Raw genomic sequence first — 27,358 nt, forward strand, 5'->3', positions numbered from 1 at the left:
TAATGAGAGTCAAATTTTAAAACTTGAGGTCTTTTCTCCTTGTTTATGACTATGTAATTTCAAATATCATACATTTATTATCCAAATGCACAAAAGTCATCTAAATAATTCATACAGAAAATACATTTTCACTTTTTAAGAACAAAACCAGAGAAACAAATGTCAAGTAAAATAGCAGTCTGATTTCCTCACACTGCTGGAATCTAGAAAGATGAAAAGTAATTTCAATCATTTGCCGCCAAAAGTTAGGAATAACAGAAAGGAGAGTTGTCTCATCTCTTGGGATGTGAAAAATACTGAGTCTCAAGAAAAGATAAAATTAATTTCACTATTATCAATCATCAACCCAATGCATCATGAACTTATGTGTAGCACTTTCTAGCCCCTGAAGTGTTTCCTTATTAGCACGCATCAGAATACACAGAGAAGAAAATAATGTCTTCATCTGGAACCTTAAATTAATAATTGACGCACTTAGCTTTATACCGAAATCTATTTAACTTGAAAAATTACCTGATTTATGCCAAAATATAATAGGAAACTCTTACCTTAAGCATTCTGCGTCATTTTGAGGCTTTTCATTGATTTTTATTTTTTCTGCCTCTAGATGTTTGGTAGTACAAATGGATTCATTCTTTTCATCTTCAAAAACTAAACAAGTTAAAAAATAGTTGCAATCTTTTGAAAATTAAACATAAAGATTACCTTTATTCACTCATAAGAAAAATACTCTAATTTTTGGTGCGTTCATATAAAATTTATATACTAATGATTTTTATTTTCTACTTTAATGTAACAATTACATGCACAAAAAAGATCTTTAAAAGATTTGTGGCCGGGCGCGGTGGCTCAAGCCTGTAATCCCAGCACTTTGGGAGGCCGAGACGGACGGATCACGAGGTCAGGAGATCAAGACCATCCTGGCTAACACGGTGCAACCCCGTCCCTACTAAAAAAAATACAAAAAACTAGCCGGGCGAAGCGGCAGGCGCCTGTAATCCCAGCTACTGGGGAGGCTGAGGCAGGAGAATGGCGTAAACCTGGGAGGCGGAGCTTGCAGTGAACTGAGATCCGGCCACTGCACTCCAGCCTGGGCAACAGAGTGAGACTCCGTCTCAAAAAAAAAAAAAAAAAAAAAAGATTTGCGACATTGAAAATACCAGATCTCACACTGATGACTGTTTTACCTATTTCTTTTTTAGTACCAACAATAGCACTATATCACAACAGGTTAATATATTTTAAAAGAATAATATGCCCTTACCATGTGTATATAACTATATTCATCAGCAAAATAAGCTAACTCATGAAGGTAATACCTTTAAGTTTTCTTTGGAGAGTAAATAATTCTTGTATCAATTCACTCTTTTGTTTTTGAAGTTCATTTAGCTGGCTACTATCATGTTCCATTGACTTCATTTCTAGAAACAAATACAAAAGCATCAAAAATAAAATACTTAGAAATAAATTTAACCAAGAAAGTAAAAGACCTGTACACTAAAATCTATAAAACATAGATGAAAGAAAGTGAAGACAACACAAATAAGTGAAAAGATATTCATGTCTATGGATTGGAAGAATTAACATTGTTAAAATATCCATACTACCCAAAGTAATATACAGAGTCAATGCAATCCTCATGAAAATTCCAATGGTATTCTTCACAGAAATAGAAAAAAATCAATCCTAAAAACTCTAAAAAGAAATAGAAAAATAAACAAATGCAAAAAATCTATTTTAAGCATTTAGGCTTTGCCTTACATGTCAGCAATTACTAACATTTTCTCATGTAGTAAAAATCTAAGCAGCATATGGTTAATTTTAAGCCCCAACTAGCTTCCACTGGCCAACTAGTAACTCTTTTTAAGAAACTGACCAGAACTTATTAATCACCAGCTGGATACAAAAAGATAAGTTAGTAGATGGTTAGTCTACCGAAAGAGAATTCAAAATATGTAATATTACTTAGTGAAATAAAGTTCCAAATAAGAAATATCCTTCATAACTAAAACACATTTAAAATGACATTGCATAGTACTCACAATATGGCTACAAGCTTTCACAATATTGCTAACATTGTTTCTTCTACTTAAAATGCCCTTGCTCCCTTTATTCTCATGACAAATCCCAACTCATCCTTTAAGACTCATATCTCCTAAATTTTCAAATATTATTTGTCTTCTGCCATAATTTCTGGAACTCCACTTACACATCTATTAGATTATTTTATATTGTTCCACATGTCTGTGAGGAGCTTTGTAGTTTTTTGAAGTCTTTTGTTTCCTTCTGTGCTTCAATTTTTAAAGTTATCTGTAAATTCACTGGTCTCTTCTTCTGCAGCCTCTGATCTGCCCTTAATCTCTTTCAGGAAATTTTTCATATCAGATTGATTTCCTTCCTTCCTTCCTTCCTTCCTCCCTCCCTCCCTTCCTTCCCTCCCCTCCCTTCCCCCTCCCTCCCCCCTTCTCCTCCTCCTCCCCACTTCCACCACGTCTGGCTAATTTTTGTATTTTTTAGTAGGGATGTGGTTTCACCATGTTGGCCAGGCTGGTCTCGAACTCTTGACCTCGTGTTCTGCCTGCCTTGGCCTCCCAAAGTGCTGGGATTACAGGTGTGAGCCACCGCACCTGGCCCAGATATTGTATTTTCTAACTTTTAGAGCCCCTTTGGTTCCTTTTACAAACAATTTTTATTGATGTAATTCACATACCACATAATTCATCCTTTTAAAGTGTACAATTCATTGGGATTTAGTATTTTCACAGATATGTGCATCCAATTGCCATTATACAATTTTGGAACATTTCACTCCCCCCACCAAAGAAACCCCATACCTGTCACTCCAAATTTCCCCTAGCTCTGCCAGCCCTAGGCAACCACCAATCTATTTTCTGTCTATACAGATTTGCCTATTCTGGACATTTCACAACAATGGAATCATACAGTATGTGGTCTTTTGCGTCTGGCTTCTATCACTTAGCATAATGATGGCAAGGACTACCCTTTCTTTTGTAGCATGTGTCAGTGTTTCATTTATTTGATGCCTGAATATAATTCCACTGCATAGATAGGCCCATATTTTGTTTTTGGATTCCTCAGGTGATTGACATTTGGGTTGTTTCCACTTTTTCGCTCCGATGAATAATGCTATGAACATTCACGTACAGCCACGTGTTGTCTGACAACAGGGACATGTTCTGAGAAGTAAGTCCTTAGGTGATTATATTGTTGTGAGAACAACATCGAGTGTACTCACACACACTTAGATGGGATAGCCTACTACACACATAGGCTATACTGTATTTGCTCCTAGGTTACAAACCTATACAGCATGTACTGTACTGAACACTAGAGGCAACTGGAACACAGTAATAAGCATTTGTGTATCTAAACATATCTAAGCCTAGAAAAGGTACAGCACAAATACAGTATAAAAGATAAAAAATGGTACTCCTGTGTAAGATACTTACCATGAATGGAGCTTGTAGTACTGGAAGTTGCTTTGAGTGAGTCAGTGAGTGAGTGGTGAGTGAATGCACAGGCCCACGACATTACTGTACACTGCTCTAGACTTTACCAACACTATGCTTAGGCTACACTACTTTAAAAATATTTTTCTTTTTTCAATAATAAATTAACTTTCACTTTCTTTAACTTTTTAAAGAAACTTTAAAAAAACATTTTGACTTGTAATAACACTTAGCTTAAAACAAATAAACAGTACAGGTGTAAAATATAGTATTTCTTACTTCTGAAACTTTTGTTTTGTAAAAAACTAAGACACAAATACACACAATTAGCTTAGGACAACACAAGGTCAGGATCATCAATACCACTATCTTTCACCTCCACATCATCTTGTCCTGGAAGACAAGCCCCTACTGGAAGGTCCTCGGGGGCAATAACATGGATGGAGCTGTCATTTTCTTTTATTATTATTATTATTTTTTTGACACGAGTCTCGCTCTGTCACCCAGGCTGGAGTGCAGTGGCATGATCTCGGCTCACTGCAACCTCCACCTCCTGGGTTCAAGCAATTCTCCTGTGTTGGCCTCCCAAGTAGCTGGGAGTACAGGTGCATGCCACCATGCCTGGCTAATTTTTTGTATTTTAGTAGAAACGGGGTTTCACCATGTTGCCCAGGCTCATCTCGAACTCCTGAGCTCAGGCAATCTGCCTGCCTTGGCCTCCCAAAGTGCTGGGATTAGTCGTGAGCCACCAAGCCTGGCCCGGAGTTGTCATCTTCTATGATAATGCCTTCTAGAATAATTCTTACAGGACCTGCCTGAGGCTGTTTTACAGTTAACTTTTTTTTTAATAAGTAGGAGAAATATACTCTAATAATTATAAAAAGTATAATAATACATAAACCAATAATACAGTAATTTATTATCTTTATCAAATATTATGTACTGTTCATAATTGTATGTGCTATACTTTTATATGACTGGCAGCACAATAGGTTAGTTTACACTACAATTGCAAAAACATGTAATATGTTGTGCCATAACGTCACTAGGCAATAGGAATTTTTTCAGCTCCATTATAATCTTATTGCACCACTGTCATACATGGTCTTTTATTGATTGAAATGCCGTTATGTGGTGCATGACTTTACAAGGTCTTGTGTAGACATGTTTGCAATTGTCTTAAATATCTAGACGTGGAATCACTGAATCAGATAGTAACTCTAGGTTTAATGCTTTGAGAAATGGCCAAACTGTTTCCAAAGCAGTTGCATCATTTTACATTTCTCCAATTTCTCCATATTCTTGCCAACACTACTACTGTCCACCTTTATTATAGCCACACTAGTGGGATCTCACTGCGGTCTTGATTTGCCTTTCCCTCATAACTAATAATGTGAGCAACTTTTCATGCTGCTCAAAAAAATATGTCGTACAGTTGTATAAAAATATTTTTTTCTTTTTAAACTTTGTTGTAAATAAGACTCAAACACATATAATTAGGCTAGGCCTACACAAGGTCAGGATTATCAATGCCACTGTCTTTCTCCTCCACGTATTGTCCTGGAAGACAAGCCCCTACTGGAAGGGGCTTTGTATAGCTTTTTTGGGAAATGTCTATTTAATTCCTTTGTCCATTTTTAAATTGGGTTATCTTTTTATTAAGTTGTAAGAGTTTTTAATATGTTCTGGATACAAGTCCCTTACATCTGATTTGCAAATATTTTCTCCCATTTTGTGGTCATCTTTTTACTTCCTTGATAGTATCCTTTGAAACACAAGAGTTTTTAACTTTGATGAAGTCCAATTTATCTACACTTTATTGCTTGTGCATATCTAAAATAAACCATTCCCTAATCCAAGCTCATGAAAAGTTACACCTGTATTTTCTTGTAAGAGTTTTTCATTTTTAGCTCTTACATTTAAGTGTCTGATCCATTTTGAGTTAATTTTTGTGTATGCTAGAGGTGGATGTACACATCTATTCTTTTTTTTTGGGAGACAGAGTCTCACTCTATTGCCCAGGCTGGAGTGCAGTGGCGCGATCTTGGCTCACTGCAAGCTCCACCTCCCAGGTTCATGCCATTCTCCTGCCTCAGCCTCCTGAGTAGCTGGGACTACAGGTGCCCACCACCACGCCTGGCTAATTTTTTGTATTTTTAGTAGAGATGGGATTTCACCATGTTAGCCAGGATGGTCTCGATCTCCTGACCTAGTGATCCACCCACCTTGGTCTCCCAAAGTGCTGGGATTACAGGCATGAGCCACCATGCCTGGTCTTGTTTATTAGCTCTAATAGTTTTCCAGTAGATTCCTTATGGTTTCTATATACAAGATCATGTTATCTTTGAATAGAGATAGTTTTACCTCTTCCTTTCCAACATGGATTTTTTTTTCTTTTTTTATTCCTAATTGCTCTGCCTAAAACCCCCACTATAATGTTGATTAGAAGTTGTAAGAGTAGATATCCTTGTCTTGTTCTTGATCTTAGAGGCGAAACATTCATTCCATTGTCATTAAGAACGACATTAGCTGTGGGTTTTTCTATAGATGCCGTCTATCAGCTTGACGAAAGTTCCTTCTATCCCTAGTTTATTGAGTGGTTTTATTATGAAAGTTGTTGAATTTTGTCAAATGTTTCTTCTCTTTGGTTATTTTTATATCTTCCATTTAGTTCCTCATTATGCTCATGTCCTTGAGTACATTTAGAATATTTCTAGAAGTTTTAATTATTTTTCCTTCTAATTGCATCATCTATATCATTTCTAGGTATGTTACTACTGAACAAATTTCCTCCTTGCTCTGAGTTATAATTTGCGGCTTCTTTACATGTCTAGTAATTGTTGACTGTATACCAGACATTGTGTTTACTATTTTGTTAAATGAGTTTTGTTATCTTCCCATAAAGGATGTTGATGTTTGTTTTAGCAGGCAGGTAAGCTACTTATGGATCATGTGCAAATCTTGTTTATAAGAGTTTTTTAGGGTAGGTCTAGAAGAATATTTAATTTAATTTAATCCTACTATTAAGGCAGAGCTCTTCTGTTTAATGAAATATTTCTATTATGACAAGATGGAACATGAATGTCTTCCATTCCCATACGAGTTCTTAGAATTGTCCACCTTATTGCTCCCCAGTAGTTTTTCTTTATTCAGCTCAGTGGAGTTTCCCATCTGTATACGCAGGTTCAAGTATATTCAAAGACTCAAGAGGATCTCAATCCAGATTTCTGGAGCTTTTTCTCTGTGTAGATCTGTTCTCTCAAGTACATTGTCCTGAAAATTCTAGCTAACTTGGCCTCCCTAAATTCCAGTCTTTGTTTCCGCAACTCAGACCATTTTGCATTGCTTAAGTTCCTCCTCCCAGTGCTACTATCCAAAAACTGTATCCAGTGAGAAGGCTTGGACAATTAGGGCTTACCTCATTTGTTTCCCTTCTCTCAGGGATCATGCTCCTGTACTCTCTTGTCCTCAATATCTAAAAGTAGTTTTTCATATTATTTTCTTCAGTCTTTCAGTTGTAACAGAAGGGAAAATTCCATAAAATTATTCCTCACAATGATAAGTAAAAGTTCTCCACATAATACTTAAATTATCCTTTTACTTGTCTCTCTTCCACATTAGATCACAAGCTCCCCTGAAAACAGGAACTATGCCTCATTCAACTTTAAATCCCAATTTCTGTACAGTGCCTGATGTAGTATATACAGTAGATGCTCAAGAAAGCATGTTGAACAACACTAAAATAAATCATATAATTGACTAAATATTTTTGATTATTCACAATGTTGTTGTCCACTAATGTAGGTAACTGAAAGTGGACAATTCAATGAAAAGAAAATACATTCACGTTTATGCTTCTGCTCCCTTAATAAACAAAAGTTTAAAATATAAATATAAGTACACACTAATATTTAATAGAGGGAATCCAGAATACCATAACACAATATTCAACAGATTAAAAAAGATACAATATTTTATTCATTATTAATCGACTTATCAGACATTCTATGACAAAAATATCTTTCTAAAACTTAGGCAAGAATAATGGAGAAATATTGAATTTAAATATTTCTGAAATATATTTTTCTTTTCTTTTTTTTTTTTTTTGAGACAGAGTCTTGCTCTGCCACCCAGGCTGGAGTGCAGTGGCTGGATCTCAGCTCACTGCAAGCTCCGCCTCCCGGGTTTACGCCAGTCTCCAGCCTCAGCCTCCCGAGTAGCTGGGACTACAGGCGTCCGCCTCGTCGCCCGGCTAGTTTTTTGTATTTTTTAGTAGAGACAGGGTTTCACCGTATTAGCCAGGATGGTCTTGATCTCCTGACCTCGTGATCCGCCCGTCTCGGCCTCCCAAAGTGTTGGGATTACAGGCTTGAGCCACCGCGCCCGGCCCTGAAATATATTTTTCTTAACCCGGACACTTTAGGCTACATGAAAAAGGTAAGTCTAAAGATTAACCCTTTAAAGAAAAAAAGAAAACAAATACGCCAATTTCTTATGAGGCTTATAGAACAGAAAAGAATAAACACTGTGTTTGTGCTGATAACTTTTTTCCCACTTGTTTATTGTCTCACTATTATTTTATTGTTATTTTTATTTACAGCTTTATTTAGGTATAATTGATGTGGTAATCACGTTTTAATTTCTTCCACGGCCTAAAACCCACAATGTTCCAATCAACAGCTAGCTTTTATGGTTATGAATATTAAACCAACTAAGACAATCAAAATTAATTTACATCTTTTAACATGTAAGTTGTTTTTCTCATATGTATGTTGCCAATCATTAAATGATATTGCCAAGCAAGGAAAAAGTGTCATATATTGCTTATCTCACATCTAAGAAAAATGAATTCAAGAACTGGGAGAAATGATTAAGAGGAACATTTTGAGAAAAACATTATGACCACCATTATTTTGAAGCCAAAAGTGATGAACTTTTATCTATGAATTATCAGATGTTTAAAATAAATATTCGGTCATTTTATAAACAGATATATTGAATATCAATTATTCCACCTTTCTAGTTTCTCAAGTCAAAAACCTTAAAGTCAACCTTAACACTTCTTTCTCTCATGTTCCACATCAAGTGCATCTTGAAATCCTGCTTGCTACCTTCAAAACATATTTAGAACCTGAATACCACTTACCACTTCTATGCTGCATCCCTGATCCAGCTGCTCATCATCTCTCATCTGGATTACGGCCACCACTTTCTAGGTTTCTGTTTCTGCTTTTACCTCCCTTAAGTGTGTTCTCAACAGCAGTCAAAGTAATCCTATTCAAATGTGAGACCCTTCGCTCCTTTGCTTGAGTCCTCCAATGGCTTCTGATCTCACTTCGGTTAAAGTCTTTAGAACGACCCACAATGTTTAAAAATATCTGGATTCCTGTCACCTCTCTGATCTCATGACCTCTCTTTTTACTCTGTCTTAGGCTCTGCCTTTCCTCAAAAATGATTACGCACAATCTCTCTTCAGGTGATTTGCATCAGCTCTTCCTTCTTGGTGAAATGCTCTTCCCCCAGGTATTCACTTGGTTTATTCCATTACCTCTTTCAGGTCTTATTCAAAACTTGCCTTATCAATGAGGCTTTCCCTGGACATCTATGTAAAACTGTACCACACACCCCACTGCACCCCACCCCTTATCTATCTATCCCTCTTCCCTCCCTTATTTTTCTCCTCTCCCTCCCTCTCTTTCTTCCATCTCTCATACTGGATGATGGCAGGGATATTTTTCTTCTTTTCTTGGTCACTACAGTAACACCAGGTCCTATAAAAATGCCTGATACACAAGAAGTGCACAAGTATTAGCGAATGAGTGAATAAACTCAGCACATTTCAGAAATACATTTGTAAGCAAATGTAGTTCCTCTCTCTGTGAAAGTTTATACTTTAGTGGAAGAAACAGACAGGAATCAAATAATCATACAAGTGTGTAATTACAATGCTTTGAAGAAAAAGCACAGAGGGCAATGAGAGAATATAACCAGAGGAGCTGACCTAATATGGAATTGGGAGGGTGGAGTATCACGGAAGGATTTCCTGAGGATGTAACATTTGAGATGAGATCAGAAGAATGACGAAGTTAACTACATCACCAGTCTCCAACCTTTTTTGGCACCAGGGAGTTTTTGTGGAAGACAATTTTTCCATGGACTGGGGGAAGGGGAGGGGGTGGCTTCAGGATGATTCAATTGCATTACATTTATTGTGCACTTTATTTCTATTTTTATTATATTATAATCTATAATGAAATAATCACACAACTCACCATAATGTAGAATCAGTGGGATCCCTGAGCTTGTTTCACTGCAACTAGACCGTCCCATCTAGGGGTGATGGGAGACAGTGGCAAATCATCAGCCATTAGATTATCATAAAGAGCATGCAACCTACATTCCTCACATGCACAGTTTACGAGAGGGTTTACACTCAAGAATCTAATGCCACTGCTGATCTGACAGGAGGCAGAGCTCAGGTGGTAATGTGGGTGATGGGGAGTTGCTGTAAATACAGATGAAGCTTTGCTCACTCACCCACCACTCACCTCCTGCTATGTGGCTTGCTTTCGAAAAGGCCATGGACCAGTACTGGCCCAGGGGTTGGGAACCCATAAACTAGATAAAGGATTAAAAAAGTATTCCAAATAGACACAGTCAATGGTCCTGAGGCAGGAGGAAGCAGGATACAATCTAGGAACACAAAAGAGGGCAGCATGCCTTTAGCACAAAGAAGCTGCTGGGTGAGGCTGGAAGGTGGAGAGGCACTAGATGCTGCAGGGATGGCAAAACAGGTTGAAAAGCTTGGTTTGCCATATTTAAACAAAACATAACCTAACAGGCTTAATACAATAGTACAGTATTAATAATATCTTTATAAAAAATGGATGTTCACATTTTGGCAACCTCAAGGAGTGAGAACAGGCACTAATCCTGTAGTTAAAAAATAGTAAATCAAAGATAACATCTGGCAGTGGGAAAAACCAGTGAGTAGCAAAAAATAGTATTAATATAAAAATAGCTATGAAGTTAAAAATGGAGATTATTCAAAACCAATGAAACTGGCTGACTAACAATCATAGTTGTGCGCTAAAAGCTCAGTGGGCAAGGTCAGAATGAAGGAAGAAAGAGGAGAAAAGTCAAGTGTCAGAAAATAACAGATGTGGCACAAATTAGAAGTGGGAATGGAAGAGCAAACACTGACAGGTAAGAAGACAAATGGAAGCTAAACTGCTCTGGGAAGTCAACAGCTCTAATATCTACTTAAAATTTGAACAACTTATTTCTCCACCACCACCACCACCACCACCACCAAGAAGAGTTGACACAAACAGTTTCATAGGCTAAGCTTTTTGAACTTTGAAGGAATAGGTAGTTATAGTATGTGCATTTTTCCAAGCAGAGAAAGAAGAAAGCATCAGTATGCTTTTTGTGAAATCAACATTATATACACACAAAGATTAATCTCACATATACTGATGCAAAAATCTTAAACAAGATATTATCAAATAAAATTTAGTAATACATTAGAAGACTAAGAGTGCACAGCTAAGTAAGGTTAGTGACAGGATATATATAAATAAAATTCATTACATTAATAGATGACAGTTGGAAATATGAACGTCTCAAAAAGGAGATGTAGTGGGAGGGAGGGAAGAATGGTGGAGGATACAACTACACATACAAAACCCAGTGAAATCAAGTTGTATCAGCTTCAACTAATGACAATTTTGTCTTTGTTTTCCAATATTTACTGTGTATCTAATTTTATAGGCTGATACTTTTAGAACACTGTTATATAATAGTGATGATATTGGATATCCTCCCTTATTACTGTTATGGAAATACTTCTAGAGTTTCACTGTTAATCATGATGCCAGTTTGAAGCTCGCTCTCTCTCCTTCTTCCTCTCCCTTCACCTCTCCTCCACCATTTTTCCCTCCTTCCCCCAACATCGCCTTTTTTAAAACAATCACATGCTTTTCCAATGGTAATCTATTAATATAATGAATTTTATTAATAGATATCCCATTTCTGCTCTTCCTTCTGCTCAACTCCTTATAATTTGGCTTTTGCCCTGCTTATTATCTCAATCTGCTCCTTTTCCGGAAGGCCACCAGTGACCTCCGATTGCTGCTTCTTAGTCCTTATTCTAGTTGACAGCTCAGCAGCAATCAACATGGGTTGATCATGCCTTCAAATACTCACTCCCTAGGTAACGTCAGCTCCCACCCATCTTTCATGAAGCTTTCTTAGACTCTTCACTCACGTTTTTGAAAATCCTGAGGTTCTGCAGTGTACTGTCCATTTTCTTTCAATAAATTTTCTCTAGGTGAGTCCCAAAATGTAATAGCTCTAGCCCAGAACTCTCTCTGAGCTCTTGACTTAAATTACAACTATCTAATTGACGTCTATACTCAAATCTCTCACTTGGCCAATCAGTATCATTCTTCAGACCTCAGTCTGAAGGCAACTTGTTGAGGGAAATCTTCCTTAACTTCCTAGACAGTTTTAAGTCTACTTATATGTGTTCTCATATCATCTTGTGCTTCTCCTTTTGAAGCAGTCATCAATTTATTATTATCTCATTCATATTGTTGGGGCCAGCACATTAATCAAAATAAAAGTCCCTGCTATTAAGGAGATTAAAGTTTTACATGAAAATGTTATGAAATACCTAGAAACAGACTTTCTGAAAGAATAAAATCCAACAATACCAGGTACTCTGAAAACAAATCTTTTAAAATAAATCCATATTTCTGGAAAAAGGGAACCAAACTAGAGGGCTCCTATAGTATTTGTGATATCAGGGACTTTTTTTTTCTTAATTTTATAGAGAAATAACTTACATAAAGTATATTCATTTAGAGCATACAATTTCATGACTTTTGACAGTCACTGACACCTATGAAATGCCCACAAGCAAGAAACTGTACATTTCTATCAACCCCAAAAGATTCTTTGTGACCCTTCACAGTTCATCCATTTTGACCCAGGCAACCATTGTTCCGCTTGCTATTACTGTAGATTAGTTTGCATGTGTCTAGCTTCTTTTAATCACCATATTATTTTGAAATGGGTCCATGTAGTGTGCCAGTATAATTAGTCATTTTTACTGCCAAGTATTTCGTTCCACAGATATGTCAATTTTGTCTAACCATTCACTTCTGGGTTGTTTTTTTTTTCTTTTTTGAGATGGAGTCTGACTCTGTCGCCCAGGCTGGAGTGCAATGGCACGATCTTGGCTTACTGCAACCTCCGCCTCCCAGGTTCATGCCATTCTCCTGCCTGAGCCTCCCGAGTAGCTAGGATTACAGGTACCTGCCATCACGCCTGGCTAATTTTTTTTAGTTTTAGTAGACACGGGGTTTCACTATGTTGGCGAGGCTGGTCTTGAACTCCTGACCTTGTGATCTGCCCGCCTCAGCCTCCCAAACCATTCACTTCTTAATGGACATTTAAGTTATGTTCAGGTTTTGACTACTGTGAATAAAACTGCCAAAACGTTAGGATATAGATTTCATTTCTCTGGAGTATCTCATTGTGGAGTGGCTGGGTTGTTTGGTAAATGTACATTTAGCTTGTTAAGAAACTGCAAAACAATTTTCTAAAGTGATTGTACCATTCATTTTACATTCCCATCACTGCCATATGAGTATCAGATGCTCCACATTCTCATCAACATTTGGTATGGTCAGTCTTTTTAACTTTAAGTGGATATACAGTGATATATCACTGCCATTTTAATTTGTATTTTCCAAATGACTAAAGATATTATCTTTACACATGTTCATTGGTCATTAGTACTCTATTGTGAAGTTCAACTTTTTTCCCTTTTATAATTGGCTTTTTGCCCTTCTTGTTTTTTAAGTTGTTAGAGTTCATTATGTTCTGGGTAACAGTACACTGGAAGATATATTAGTGCAAATATTCTCTCCAAGACTGTTGTGGGTCTTCTAATTTTCTTAAGTGTCTGTTTTTCTTTTCACGGCTCATGATTCTTGTGTCCCATCTAAGAAATCATTGCCTATTCCAAGATGGAAAAGATTTTCTCCTATGTTTTCTTCTAGGAAATTCATAATTTTAGCTTTTGTGTTTAGGTGTATGCCTATTTTGAGTTAATTTATAATATGGTGTGAAGAGTTAAGGATCATTGTTTTGCAATGGATGTCCAATTCTTCTAGCACCACTTATTGAAAAGACTTTCCTTTTCCCACTGAACTGCCTTTCTATCTTTGTTGAAAACCAGTTGACAACATGCATTTCTATTTCTGGACTCTCTTCTGTTCCAACTATTTATATGCCTGTTTTTAAGGCAGTGACACATTATCTTGATTACTATAGAATTTTAGTCTATTTTGAAATCACAGAATACAAATCCTTAAATTTTATTCTTTTAAAAATTGTTTTGACTTTTGTTAAGTCATTTGTATTTCCATATACAAAGGCATTGTTCTCATAGGAGATAATAGCTCCATGTCCCTGAAGACCTTCCAGTGGGACAAGATGTAGAGGTGGAAGACAGCGATATTAATGATCCTGACTCTGTGTAGGCTTAATGTGCATGTTTGTGTTTCAGGTTTTTTTTTTAAATTTTAAGTAAAAAAATAATTTCTAAGATAGAAGAAAGTTATAGAATAGGATATAAAGAAAAATTTTTTTGTATATTCATACAATATGTGTTTTAAACTGTTATTAGAAGAGTCAAAAATAATAAAAGGTTTGTAAAGTAAAAAAGTTACAGTAAGCTGAAGTTAATTTACTTTCGAAGAAAAATTCTTTCTACAAATTTAGTGTAGCCTAAATACACAGTGTTTATAAAGTTTACAGTAGTGTACAGTAATGTTCTAGGCCTCCACATTCACACACCATTCACTCACTGGCTCGCCCACAGCAACTTCCAGTTCTATAAGCTCCATTCATGGTAAATACCCTATAAAGGTGCCCTACAGAGATTTTAAAAATCATTTATACTGCATTTTTGCTGTACTTTTTCTAGACTTATATATGTTTAGGTAGACAAATACTTGCCATTGTGTTCCAACTGCCTACAGTCTTCAGTATAAGTAATATTGTGCACAGGCTTATAGCCTAGGAGCAATATGCTATACCATATAGCCCAGGTGTGTAATAGGTCGTCCCATCCAGGTTTGTATAAGTACAATCTATGATGTTAACACGATGATAGTGACTAAGAATGCATTTCTCAGAACATATCCCCATTATTAAAGTGATGCACGATTGTAAATGGATTCAACTGTATCATTTTATTATTAGTTTTCTGTCTGTTCTCTGTGTTTTTGTTCCTCTCTTTCCCTTTCCCACTGTCTTTCAGATTAAATGTATATTTTAGGCTGTCTTTTTAATTTCTATATTGTCCTTTTAGCTATTTGTTTTTGGATTATTTCCTTAATGGTTGTTCTGGAATTAAAATAAACAACTTTGGTAGCCTTTCTACAAGATGCCTTCCCTGCCTTCATTCTCACGACTAAGAAATATGTCTTGAGGGTAAAGAAAAAATCCAATATTCTTAAGAAATCATAAAAACTAAATCTAGCATGTAAATCAAAAACCCTTTCCTAAGACCTCAGAAAAATCCAAGGTGATGCCTCAGAGAACCATTCAGTCAAACGATAGGGCCATTCAGTCAAACTATAGAGCCAAGAAGTTTAAGAATATTGTCTCAGTAGTTTTAGCAGAAGGCCAAAGTATAAAAGGGCTTATCTCAAAGAGATTTGTAGTTGTGGCTTTTCCCTAATGAAATGAGCCTCAGTAGGATTCATGTGAGACCCACAAAGTTTTTAAGAGAACTGTATTTACATAAACACAGTGAGCTTGGACTGAAATGGACAAGGTAGTAAAAAAAAGAATGATACCCAACTTTTACAGAATGGAAGCATGCAGAGAAGGACAATTGCAAACACAAGCTATCTTTTATATATATATTTAATATATATATAAAAACACAAGCTATCTTTTATATATATATATATATTTAATATGTATATTTTTTAAAAAAAGGAATGACAAGAGAAGGGAAATAAGAGCACAAAGAGCGGTGCCAAGAGTCATGGGGAATCATTCCCAGGCGGGAGGATGACTGAGTCCTAATCAAAGAATGTCCAGTACTTGCCTGGCTCAATTTCAGAATTGCTATGTAACAATGACTCCAGTTTTTCTGCTTTCTGAACAGAAGTATCACTAGTGATTATCCTATGCCTATCTCACCATCGTATATTGGGAATGTGAAGGGCAACTGTTTCTTTGGCTAAGGTCTTCAGATCAAGAGGACATGTACTCAAGGAGTTACATAAAGAACTACATCCAAGGAGCCTCATGTGCAATTGAACCTAGTTTAGATGAGAAAATACTGGACGTTAAACTAATGCTATAATAGAATCTCTGAGGTTTGAAAACTGATTTATCCTTGACTTTCCCTATTTGGCAACTGCTTTTATTCAGGATCTCATCAAAGACTGCAATAACCCACATACTAGCTGTATGTTCTATTAGTCCATTCTTGCACTACTATAAAGAACTACCTGAGACTGGGTAATTCACAAAAAAAAAAAAAAAAAAAAAAAAGAAGTAGAAAGATTTACTTAGCTTATGGTTCTGCAAGCTACAGAGGAAGCATGGCTGGTGAGGCCTCAGAAAACTTAAAACCATGGTGGAAGGCGATGGGGAAGCAAGAACATCTTACATGGCCAGAGTAGGAAGAACACAGAGAAGCAGGAGGTGCTACATGCTTCCAAAGAACCAAATCTCATGATAACTCACTCAATCTTATGAGAATAGCACCAAAGGGGAAATCTGTCCCCATGAGTTAATCACCTCCCACCAGGCTCAACTTCCAACATTAAGGATTACAATTTGACATGACATTTGCTTGGGGACACAGACCCAAACCTTACCACTAGTGTTCCTGAAATAAAACTCTCTGCACTCCACTGTGTAAACTTATTTCCTAGCTTACACTGGATTGTTGGAGGATTACGGCGCCAATCCTAACCCCTACTGTAGCTTCCATCACAATGTGCCGTAAATGTCTGCTTACATATTTTCTTCCTCCACTGTTTACTTTTATATCTTCAAGACCTAGAACGGTGCCTATCACATAATAGATATTTATTTATTAAATGAATGACCAAATGCTCATGTCACATTTACTTCTAAATCATTTGAAACTGCTCACAATAGAAGATACATTCTTCATTAGATCAATTAAAGTAAAAGAATTACTATGCAGTAACCCAATTTGCTCATGAAAAAGTTAAATTTTTGGAAAATTCATTCATTCAAAATAAGTTATTTTCATTAATGCAAGACGAATGAGGTGATAATATTTATTCATACCACTCTTCAAAATGTTTGCTTGGTTTTCTAAGTTAGATATTTCAATCCTGACATTTTCTTTCATCAAAAGCTCTCTTTTCTTTGTTAGTTCATACTCATTATTAAAGTCTGTAATTTCCTTAAAAAATTTGTCTTTCTCCTCTATCATTTGTTTCTTTATAGCCTCCTGAAAAACATAAATAAAAGATGAAATATAGGTGTTAGATGTAATAATATTTTTCCTTAATTATTTAAAATATAATCTTTTGGAATTATTAACAACGAAAGTATATAATTATACTTCCTGGTATTATGGCAAAAATGTTTTTTTCTCATAGTAATATTAATAAAAAACTGAAGCTATTACATAGTAACAACGATCTTCAGATGAAAGATTTAACCTTAAAGTTTTGGGAGAATTATTGAGGTAGATATCCTACCACTCATCATTATATCTGTTATTTGTGTATTAAAATTCAGAATAATATTACATTTTATAATTATAACATAAAACTGGACAGTAATTAAATGGCCAAATTGAAAAATTAAAATCTACACTTAAAGGAATTACTGTCTTACAGGAAAACAAACAAACAAACAAGGATAGCCAAGAAAACTTTTAAAATGTGGATGATAAAGGCAAAATTATATATTCACTTCAAAATCAGTTTTAAATAATAGTTTACACTGTATGAAGTATCAACACGGTGGAGAAATAAGAATTTTCAAAAACTGTGGACAATGCAAAAACCTAAACTCTTTGACAATGCTAGAATCTAAACATCACCATATTTTTCTAAGCTATGTCAATCAATTTTAAGCCACATTTTCAATGTGGCTATGTCATTTCAAACCACCAAGTGGTGGTTCTGACTTCAGAAATGTATTTTTATTATCTTTAAATGTATTTTCTTTAAAATGTCAATTATTCATAAGTCATATTTCTAAATTGGCACTGTCATTCAAAACTATTGCTCAGGCTGTTGGCTCTGAGTTAATAGAAAAATACTAACAATATCCATCCTTTTAGCCACATCCATAAATATGCCTAAAGTGTGAAACTTTCTGCCTTTCAAAAGGATTTTATCCAAGGTCTCAATGCTTGAGCAATTCAAATCAGTTCCACTGTTTCTTTTGTGCTTATTACAACTGCAAATAATTGCTGTATTACATCCCTGCCCATACACTTCTTTCAAACTGGATTACTCTACCAATTGGTTTTAAATAGCCCTTAATACTTTCCTGTATCTGAGCAGGACTACCTACTAATATGCACATGGATAATTTTCTAAAAGCATACTTAAGTATATTTGAAAACTTTTTTACATAATTAGTGTAATAGATTTTTCTAGGTGGCTGGAAACTTACAAAGGTTTGAAGAAGCATATTCCTATGGTTTGTAATTTCACTGTACTGTTTTTCTAAGGCATTTTCATGAGTTTTCAAAAGCTGTAAGAGGAAGGATTTTTCAAAAAACTGTTGAACCTTCAAAGTACAAAAACAGAAATCAGAATAACACAATTAATTAGACATTTTAGAGTGCCTTAGGTAACAGATTTGTCTAGTATAAATTATATTCTGTATTAATCTTTAAAATGCAAAATAAAATCAGCATCAAATATCTTATTTTATATACACTATCTTGTATTATTTTGTAAGTACTTTATAGTTACAATTTTATAATCTCTTCCCCCAATAAGACTATAGGCTCCTCAAGGACAGAGAATGTGCTTTCTTTTTCCTCTCGATACCTAGAAAAATTCTTAGCTTAGGTACTAAAACTTTTTCAATACACACATTGAAATCTGCTTTAAGACTGTTTGTTTTTAAATAACAAGTTTCTATTTTCACAGCTTATAAGGAATATATGAATGAATAAATCATGTACATAATATGACTAATAAAATAATAAGATAAAATCTACAAAGCAGAGGCAAAAACCCAGTCCCACATGATTATAGTTATATCAAATGGGTTTTGAGAACTCATTTTTTATTTTAATACTTCATTTGGTTCTAAGTAGCAAAAGGTATAATAAACATTAATGTTAGACATGCAACTGTTATTTCATTTGGACCTTAAAAAACAACATCTCCTGAGAGATGAGTATTGAAACGAAGTCAGGAAGCTTTAATATATAAAAGCTAAAAATGATGCTGGACTGGAAATACTGTAATTTTTCTACTATGTTCAGTACTAGCCCTCATAAGAAAGCATCATTTCCAGTTTGAGGCTGTTCCCATCTCTACAGAGAAAAGAAAAAGGATATAAATTCAATTTAAATTGCAGAAAGCAAGATTTATGGTAGTTATAAGAACTTCCTCAAGGTGAAAGACAGGTTGTGAAATCTCTGTCCCAGAAGATATTGAATAGTAAAGAGCTTAGAAATAGTCTAGTCCAGAGGCAAAAGGGTTGGCTTAAGAGACAGTTTGAAATATTATGGCTAAAACGTCCTAGAAATATTGACATTTAAAAAGTAGCTGAAATAAAATAGAAAATATGATCTTACATTTATGTAAAATCGTAGCCCATCTGCCCATATCTTCAGTACTTGGTACTGTTTTCATCAACCCAATTTTAAGAAAGGCATCAACAGAGAAAGATTAAAGAGGTCCAATTCACATAATCAAAGGAACTGAGATCACATTTTAAAGATTGGGGGAAGGAATAATAGGTGGTTAGTATTTTCTGTCTCAGAAGACAGAAATTAGAAAACATATGGCCAAATCTATAAAATAATGTAGAAATTTGTAACAAGGGTAAACTACAGTATGATCTTGAAATCCACCACATTTATTTAGAATAAAATATATTTCATGACTATTTAATACTTATTAAGTAAATGAGAATAAAATGAGGTCCAGAGAAGTTAAACACCTTACAAAGGCTGTATAACTAATTAGAGGCAAATCTAGGATTAAAATCCAGGTCTTCTGCCTTTCTTTCTTCTAAATCCTGATGTTCACATGGAAATGTCAGAACTATTTCAAAGTAATGAAAAGGTAATTCTAGAGCTAAAAAGGGACTTTAAGGTGTGATAATGAGTTGAAATATATAAGTTTAATAAACATTTAAGGAAATTACCAAATCCTAGATCCACCCGAGCTTACTGAGAAGGGTGATCGCAATATATATCTAACTCTGAGTTACTGTTGTGGACATTGCCCAGGAATGTCCACAAAAAATGCTTTAAAGACCAAATAATGAGCTGGATAAATGTGGGTTTAATCTACTAAGGTATTTCAAGTATGGTACCCTTTAGAAACACAATTTATGAATTGTAAGTCCATGTATACCACTGGTCTGTTGTAAAAGACCTACGTCAAGCCCAGAACTCAAAAATGAGGAAAATATTACTTACTAAACTAACAAATTTCTAAATCAGACTTAAGCAAACCTATTATTCAAATTCAGAAAAGCCTTATGTTAAGGACTCAGAAATTAAGGTGCTACGTTTCAGCTATCAATGATTAAGAGCTTAAATTACCACTGAGCCCATGTCTTATTTCTTAAAAGGGAGAATAACCAATATTAAGAAGAGCTAGGCGACATATTGGCACTTAACCAGAATATTTTACCATTACCTAAAAAATGAAATCTATATACCAAAAACTAAAAAGTAGACAGCTGTTCTAAAGATTTATAAAAAAGGCATATCCATAATTTTCCTCTTCCCTAAAATTTTATGTAAATCATCCATTTTAAGTTATCTGCTTCTTTGTTTTTATTTTTAGTATTAATCTCCTCTTCATTCCCTTTTTGTCTTACCTTCCGTCTTTATCATTTACTTCCATATTTGCCTCTTTTAATCCAGATCTAAAGAGGCCCAGAGAGTCAATAACTACAGAAAGATTATGGTACATTAATCTTCAAATTTACATAGGATCTATGGTTAAAAAATGTTAATACAAAAAGTCTTGGTAAGTATGAGAAATAGAATGATGGAGAAAGCAGCAGGAGTTTGGGAAAGTTAAAGTCAGGAAGGACAAGAATAGAGGCCTATAATATACTGCTTCACATTGTTAAGGACATCAATAGATCAAGGTTGCAGAAGCTAGATAAGGCCTATATTGTTAATATATTGACTTTATATTTTAGTGGAACTAAGAAAACAAAAAAAACACTTTTGAATCTGCCCAGTTCCTCTTTGTTAAGTATAAGTTACCAACTCTTCAGAAATAAAAGAGCTTTTCATAGTCTCCTGTTCGTAGAATGTTTCAGATGGTTCTTTTTGTTCTTATTGTTGTCCCAACTGATTTATTTTTTCTGTTCCTGTGTTTGAAAACTAAATCTACTGATATGTAAAATTTAAGTAAATATTCCAAATATAATCCTGAATGTATTGATAGGATCAAAAGATGAATAAATAATCATCAGAAAATCCTCTTACCTCTTTTTTGTTACAAAGGTAATGGGTGGAGATCAGAGTTGGGGAGATAATACATAAAATGTTAGAGTGTGATATAAAAATATTTCTAAACATATCTGAGTCAGGTTTGAACTGAGGCATATTTTATGTCTATGTAGCTTGAACCATTTATTTTACAGTAAATAAAAACTTAAAAATCCATTGCTTCTGTGTCCTAAGTTATCCACTAAGATCCCAAAACAATACAGACAATATAAAGAAAAGGGTGAGAAGTTCCTAATGGCAGTGATAAAATTTTCTCTTTTTCATTTCTATCTGATCTCCTACTAGAAATGAAAAAATACATTTGCATATAGCCTTAAAGTGATAGGCCGGGTGCGGTGGCTCACACCTCTAATCCCAGCACTTTGGGAGGCTGAGACCGGCGGATCACCTGGTCAGGAGTTTTGAGACCAGCCTGGCCAACATGGTGAAACCCCCCTCTACAAATCAGCCAGGTCGGTGGGGGCACCCATAATCCCGGCTACTCAGGAGGCTGAGGCAGGAGAATCTCTTGAACCCAGGAGGCAGAGGTTGCAGTGAGCCAAGATTGTGCCATTGCACTCCAGCCTGGGCAATGAGAGTGAAACTGTCTCAAAAAAAAAAAAAAAAAAAAAAAGTTATATTCTAGAATCTGGAATCAAATAGCCAAGCTTTGTCAGAAAATATTACTGTCTTGGAAAATTCTAATTTATAGTAGTGCCAACTCCCTGGTTAATTCTGCTTCTCTCAGCAATAAAAACTGTTTTTCCTTTCCTTGTTTTATTCCTCTTGGGATATTTGATTTTTTAATGGAACTTATAGTTTTCCCAGTGAGCTGACTTATCTGGTCAACTAGGTCAGTTTCCAGCAAAGCCATGATTTGTGACTTTTCACTACTCTTGCTGTCTGGGTGCCTTTAGGTATTTTTCTGCCAGGAGAACTTAAAATTTGAAAATGACATAGGATTTAAAATTAATGTTAGGGTCCAAGCTAGCAAAGTACATAGGTCCTCTTTGTTGTGGTTGCTGTTGTTAAAAATAACCTCAGCCTTGAGGAACTGACATTTTGCTGATTAAATACTCTGCCCCATAGCATAATAGGCAACTTTACATTTTAAAAAAAACTAAGAGTTATGTAGAAAATTTCACATTCCTAAAATCATAACAATTGGGGAAAATATATCATTATTATGACTATATGATAAAAGACATTCTAAATACCAAGGTACATTAATGAATATTGTATTGATAGCAGACATTAAGGTTTTTATAAAAAAGATCTCTCTTTATACTTTTCCAAATCACAGAGGCAATGCTTAAAGAATAACTTACTATGACATAGTAATCCTAATATAGTTAGCAAGGAAGGAAATAACCGCCTGACAATGGTTTATAAGGCTTTACCTGATTTTCACCTCCTCACTCCCCCTCCAGCCACCTCTCCTATCAGTCACCTCCTCACTTGCCCCATTCCAGCCACAGTGGCCTTATTATTATTACATATGTATCATATATAATATATATAATATCACATACAATATATACTACATACTATTATATAAACTATAATACATATATTTATACATATTAAATATTATATACAAATAAATATTTTTTTGTTGTTGAAATGGAGTCTTACTCTGTCATTCAGGCTGGAGTGCAGTGGCACGATCTTGGCTCACTGCAACCTCTGCCTCATGGATTCAAGCAATTCTCCTGCCTCAAACTCCAGGGTAGCTGGGATTACAGGGGCACACCACCATGCCTGGCTAATTTTTGTATTTTTAGTAGAGACAGGGTTTCACCATGTTGGCCAGGCTGGTCTCAAACTCCGGACCTCAGGTGATCTACCCGCCTAGGCTTCTCAAAGAGCTGGGATTACAGGTGTTAGCCACCACACCTGGCCCCATTATTATATATTAATCCAAGAAAATGTATAGATAAACTGTGAAGAAATAAAAAAAGGGTTTAGTAAAGAAGCTATTAACAAAATAAATACCAAAATCTATTCTAGTTAACAACAAACAGAAAAAAGCATGGAAAATATCCCATTCGTGACAGCAAAACCAAGACAAACAAAATACACAAATAAGAAATATCTGAGACCTGTATGAAAAACTCCTACTGAGGAACATAAAAGAAAATCCGAATAAACAGAAAAATATGTTATATTCTTAAATGTGACTCAGACTTATAAAGACATCAATTCTTCATAAATTACAACAATCTTAATTAGTGCAATCTTAATGAAAATTCCAATGATTTTGGTTCCTTTTTAATTTGACAAAATTATTTTCAAATTTATCCAGAAATATAAACCACGAAAAGAATCAGGAAAAATCTGAAAAAGAAATTACCCTTCCAGAGAGTCAAAGATATTTTAAAGCTAATATATTTAAGCCAATAATACACTGGTGCCAAAACAAATAGATTAATAAAGTAGTATAGAATATATAACACAGATACAAGTATAGACATACACATGCACACCACTGTATCATAAAGACAGTGTATGTCTGATCAATGGGGAACATGTGACATTTACTCAGGTGACAACATTTTTCTTTAAAATATCTAAAAAAAGAAAACCACTATAAAAGTATTAGAAAAAGATATTGTTTAAAATCTTGGAATGGGACAGGCTTTCCCAAGCCTAGAATGGATTCAGAAACAAACTAAAACATTAAAAATTCTAGCAACACAAAACTCTAAACTTTTACTAGAAATCATGTCATAAAAAGCCAAGATACAAATAATAAAGTCTGCAACAAATGATAAAGAAAGAATATCTGTAATAAAAAGCTAGATGCCAACCAGAAAAGACTAGAACAGGATAGAAATAGGTAAATACACATACAAATTTAAAATACTAAGTTAAAAAATTCAAATTAAAACTAAAAAGATGTCATTTTTATATCTGTAAAACATATTAATTTCTAGTGTATGAGTAGTAAAACTGTGAGAATAACACTGGAACAACTTTTCTGGAGGACAATTTAAAAATAATCAAAGCCTTAAAAATTACAGACCCATTGACAGAGCAATTTGATTTCTAAGGCTTCACCCTAAAAAGCTAGCATAAGTGCACAAAGATGTACGTATACAATTATCACTGCAATGATGATAGAAAGAAACAGTAATTTATTAATACAATAGTAAATAATTATCACTAGGAAATTAAATAAAATATAGTATAACATATAATGGAATACTATGCAGCAATTAAAATTGCTTATATATATATATTTGCTCAAATGTCTAGGTTACAGTAAATAGAAAAAAGCAAATTATTTAAGAAAAATATAAATGCATTAAAACAATTTTGAAAGAAAGCCTATGAAAATGTTAACTGTGTGGTGGAATTATAGGTGATTTTCACTCTGCTTTTTGCCAATTTCTATTTTTGGAATAATTTGCAATAAATAAACACTACTTTTATAAAGAGTTAAAACAATAAAACTATTTTAATTTTGAAAAGTAGTCTACTGCATGTTCACCAAATATAATGGTAGAAGGTCTCAGAATTTCCCAGGAATAAAACCCAGTCTTCCAGTAGGAACATAAGCAAGAAATCTCAGTAAAGATGGGAAGAAGCAGGACCTCAGAATTAAAGGAATATTTTAGAGTAATAATCTGATCCATTTGCTCACTGTGTTGGTCACATCTCTCCCTTTCCTTCCCCTGTCTCTTTTGGGAGGAATTTTTAACCAGAAGAAATTAGACTATATTTGAAATCATGGAACTCATCTGAACAAAGGAAACTGAGGTATACAGCCTTTCAACTTATCTTGAAATATTAATTCAGGCAATAACAATCCATGAGACCATATATACAGCAAAGCCTACATGAGAAAGTCTTCCTATCAGCATGAGCTCACAGGCACAACTGTAAGTCGCCAGTTGCCTTTGATCCTTTCCACTCACCTTTTCAGAACTCACCTCTTGTTCCAAAGTCCAAAGTCAACTCTTTTCAAAATAATCCCTAAACTGCAAAAATTATTATTCCTCTTTTCCGCAAATAAAACTCCTATTCCTCCAAAGCTGCCCATTTCAGTGAAATAGCAATCTGATTAGGGAAAGATGAGCAAAGCACAAATACTGACCGGTCAAGAACATTTTGTAATACTTTTTAATCTGAAAGACTCTTCCTGGGGAGCAACTTTAAAGTAACATAACTTCTGTGTATTTGGCAACTCAGGTGGCAGTACCTTACCTTACCTATCACCACAAATTTTAGGATATAAAACAAAGGGATGCTGAGGTAGAACATGTTTATTCATGCACTTCTTTTCATGGAAGAACTATAAAATGTTGCACATTTTTTAAAACACACATCTTCCTCAACAAATAAGAAAACCTGGCACATATGCAAGAAATAATCATATCTCAGTCAAGTAAAGCTATACTACAACAACACTAGAAACTGGGCCTGGGGTACTCACATCAGCTTGTCAATCAGCTTTAGCTCTAAGAAAGTAGTTGATTCTTCCAGTATTCAAGAAAATGAAAACAGGACGAAAAACAATTTATACATTGCATTTATGGGCAAATTGCAGTTCTGAACAAATCTCACAGAATAACAACATGAACCCTATGAAAAATACTGTTAATAGAAGAGATAAAGAGAATTATCCAAAAGATTACAGTGAAGAGCACAGGATGAAAAAAAAAATTATAATCAATTACTTACTATTCTTAAGAGGATGCAAACAAAGACATGTCCACTAGTAAACAAGAGCAAGGAAGGACATAGCAGAAAAAGATAAAACAAAACAAGCTGAGACTTTTAAAAAGGCAAAAAATTAAAGTGTTAAAAAAAAGAGAAGACAACACATGATTTAAATTTGCAGAGAGCATTAAATAACTAAACTAATACTGTAAAAGATAGAATCAGGGATGTAAAGTATACAAAGTTTTCCCAGACTTCTGAGGACTCAACTCAGGGAAAAGAGAAAAAAGACCTTCCAAATTATAAGAAATGGGTGTATTGAAAACAAACGCTATGTGGCCGGGCGCGGTGGCTCATGTCTGTAATCCCAGCACTTTGGGAGGCCGAGGCGGGCAGACCACGAAGTCAGGAGACCGAGACCATCCTGGCTAACACGGTGAAACCCCACCTCTACTAAAAATACAAAAATAGTAGCTGGGCACGGTGGTCAGTGCCTGTAGCTCCAGCTACTTGCGAGGCTGAGGCAGAATGGTGTGAACCTGGGAGGCAGAACTTGCAGTGAGCCAAGATCGCGCCACTGCACTCCAGCCTGGGTGACAGAGCAAGACTTCCTCTCAGAAAAACAAACAAACAAAAAAAGAAAACAAACTCTGAAATAATAGCTGAGGTTATAATGGAAGGCTCACCCTTGTACCAGAAAAAAAAATAGATATATAGGAATTACAGATTGTTTAAAATCATAAAAGCAATCAGGGAAGAAAACAAAACCTAACAGGTTACCTTAAAAAAGGATTTTTTAAAATGAGGTTGACTTCAATACTTCTGCATTAATAAATTTCAGAATATGATAGTGCTAGATCCACAAAATGCTGTAAAAAAAGGTTTGACTCAGTAAATCATGCAAGTGTGAGGATAACAGAAATTTTAGATATTAATACCTTAGAAGATCTATTATTCACAAATTCCTCCTACAAAATTACTTAAACAATTACACAGACTCATCAAAAAACACATAAAAAATAAGAACCCAAGAATGACAATGTGAGGCACTGAAGAATTTTATAGTGCAGAATTATGGTTAATATGGCAGTAAAAGCAAAAGTAGAAAGGACTTACTTTTTACCCCAAACACAGAGAAATGCTAGATAAAATCTAACTACGTTTAAAATATTATTTACAAAGCTAAGCAGAGAGGAAGAGAGGGAAATCTTCATGCAAGAAACAAAAAGACAGCTCAGGGTAAGGATGGTGTGTTAAAAATCAAGCTCACAGGAGCATCTTTTAGAAAGGACACAGGCATTAGGGATTAGGCTTTAAATGCCCACATAAGAACAAAAATCACAGGCAAAGAGAGCCAGGGTTGGACTCACTGTACTGTCAGGAATTGAGAAATATCTATGCCAGTTACAAAAGATGGATAACAAACTCCACCTGTTGCCCTAGAGATGCAGCGTGTAAGTGAGCTATATCCCATTGAGCCGTGAGTGGAAAAGGA

At 35.0% G+C, this 27,358-nt stretch overlaps 1 protein-coding gene across 2 annotated transcripts in view; it reads right to left on the reverse strand.

Annotated features, from left to right (window-relative positions):
- CCDC172 (coiled-coil domain containing 172) overlaps positions 1 to 27,358 on the reverse strand; it is a 56,513-nt gene that overhangs the window by 21,655 nt on the left and 7,500 nt on the right. The window contains exons 4-7 of one of the 2 annotated variants that reach the window (XM_033181684.1): positions 18,174 to 18,290; positions 16,827 to 16,992; positions 1,320 to 1,421; positions 549 to 651 (exon numbers count right to left, since the gene is read on the reverse strand). In XM_033181684.1, the coding sequence (XP_033037575.1) occupies positions 549 to 651; positions 1,320 to 1,421; positions 16,827 to 16,992; positions 18,174 to 18,290 (488 nt within the window). The remainder of the gene's footprint in view (positions 1 to 548; positions 652 to 1,319; positions 1,422 to 16,826; positions 16,993 to 18,173; positions 18,291 to 27,358) is intronic. The other variant, XM_033181691.1, reaches the window with a different exon arrangement.

The sequence above is a fragment of the Trachypithecus francoisi genome, unplaced genomic scaffold (assembly GCF_009764315.1).
Source record: "Trachypithecus francoisi isolate TF-2019V2 unplaced genomic scaffold, Tfra_2.0 Contig01579, whole genome shotgun sequence".
Lineage (NCBI taxonomy): Eukaryota > Metazoa > Chordata > Mammalia > Primates > Cercopithecidae > Trachypithecus > Trachypithecus francoisi.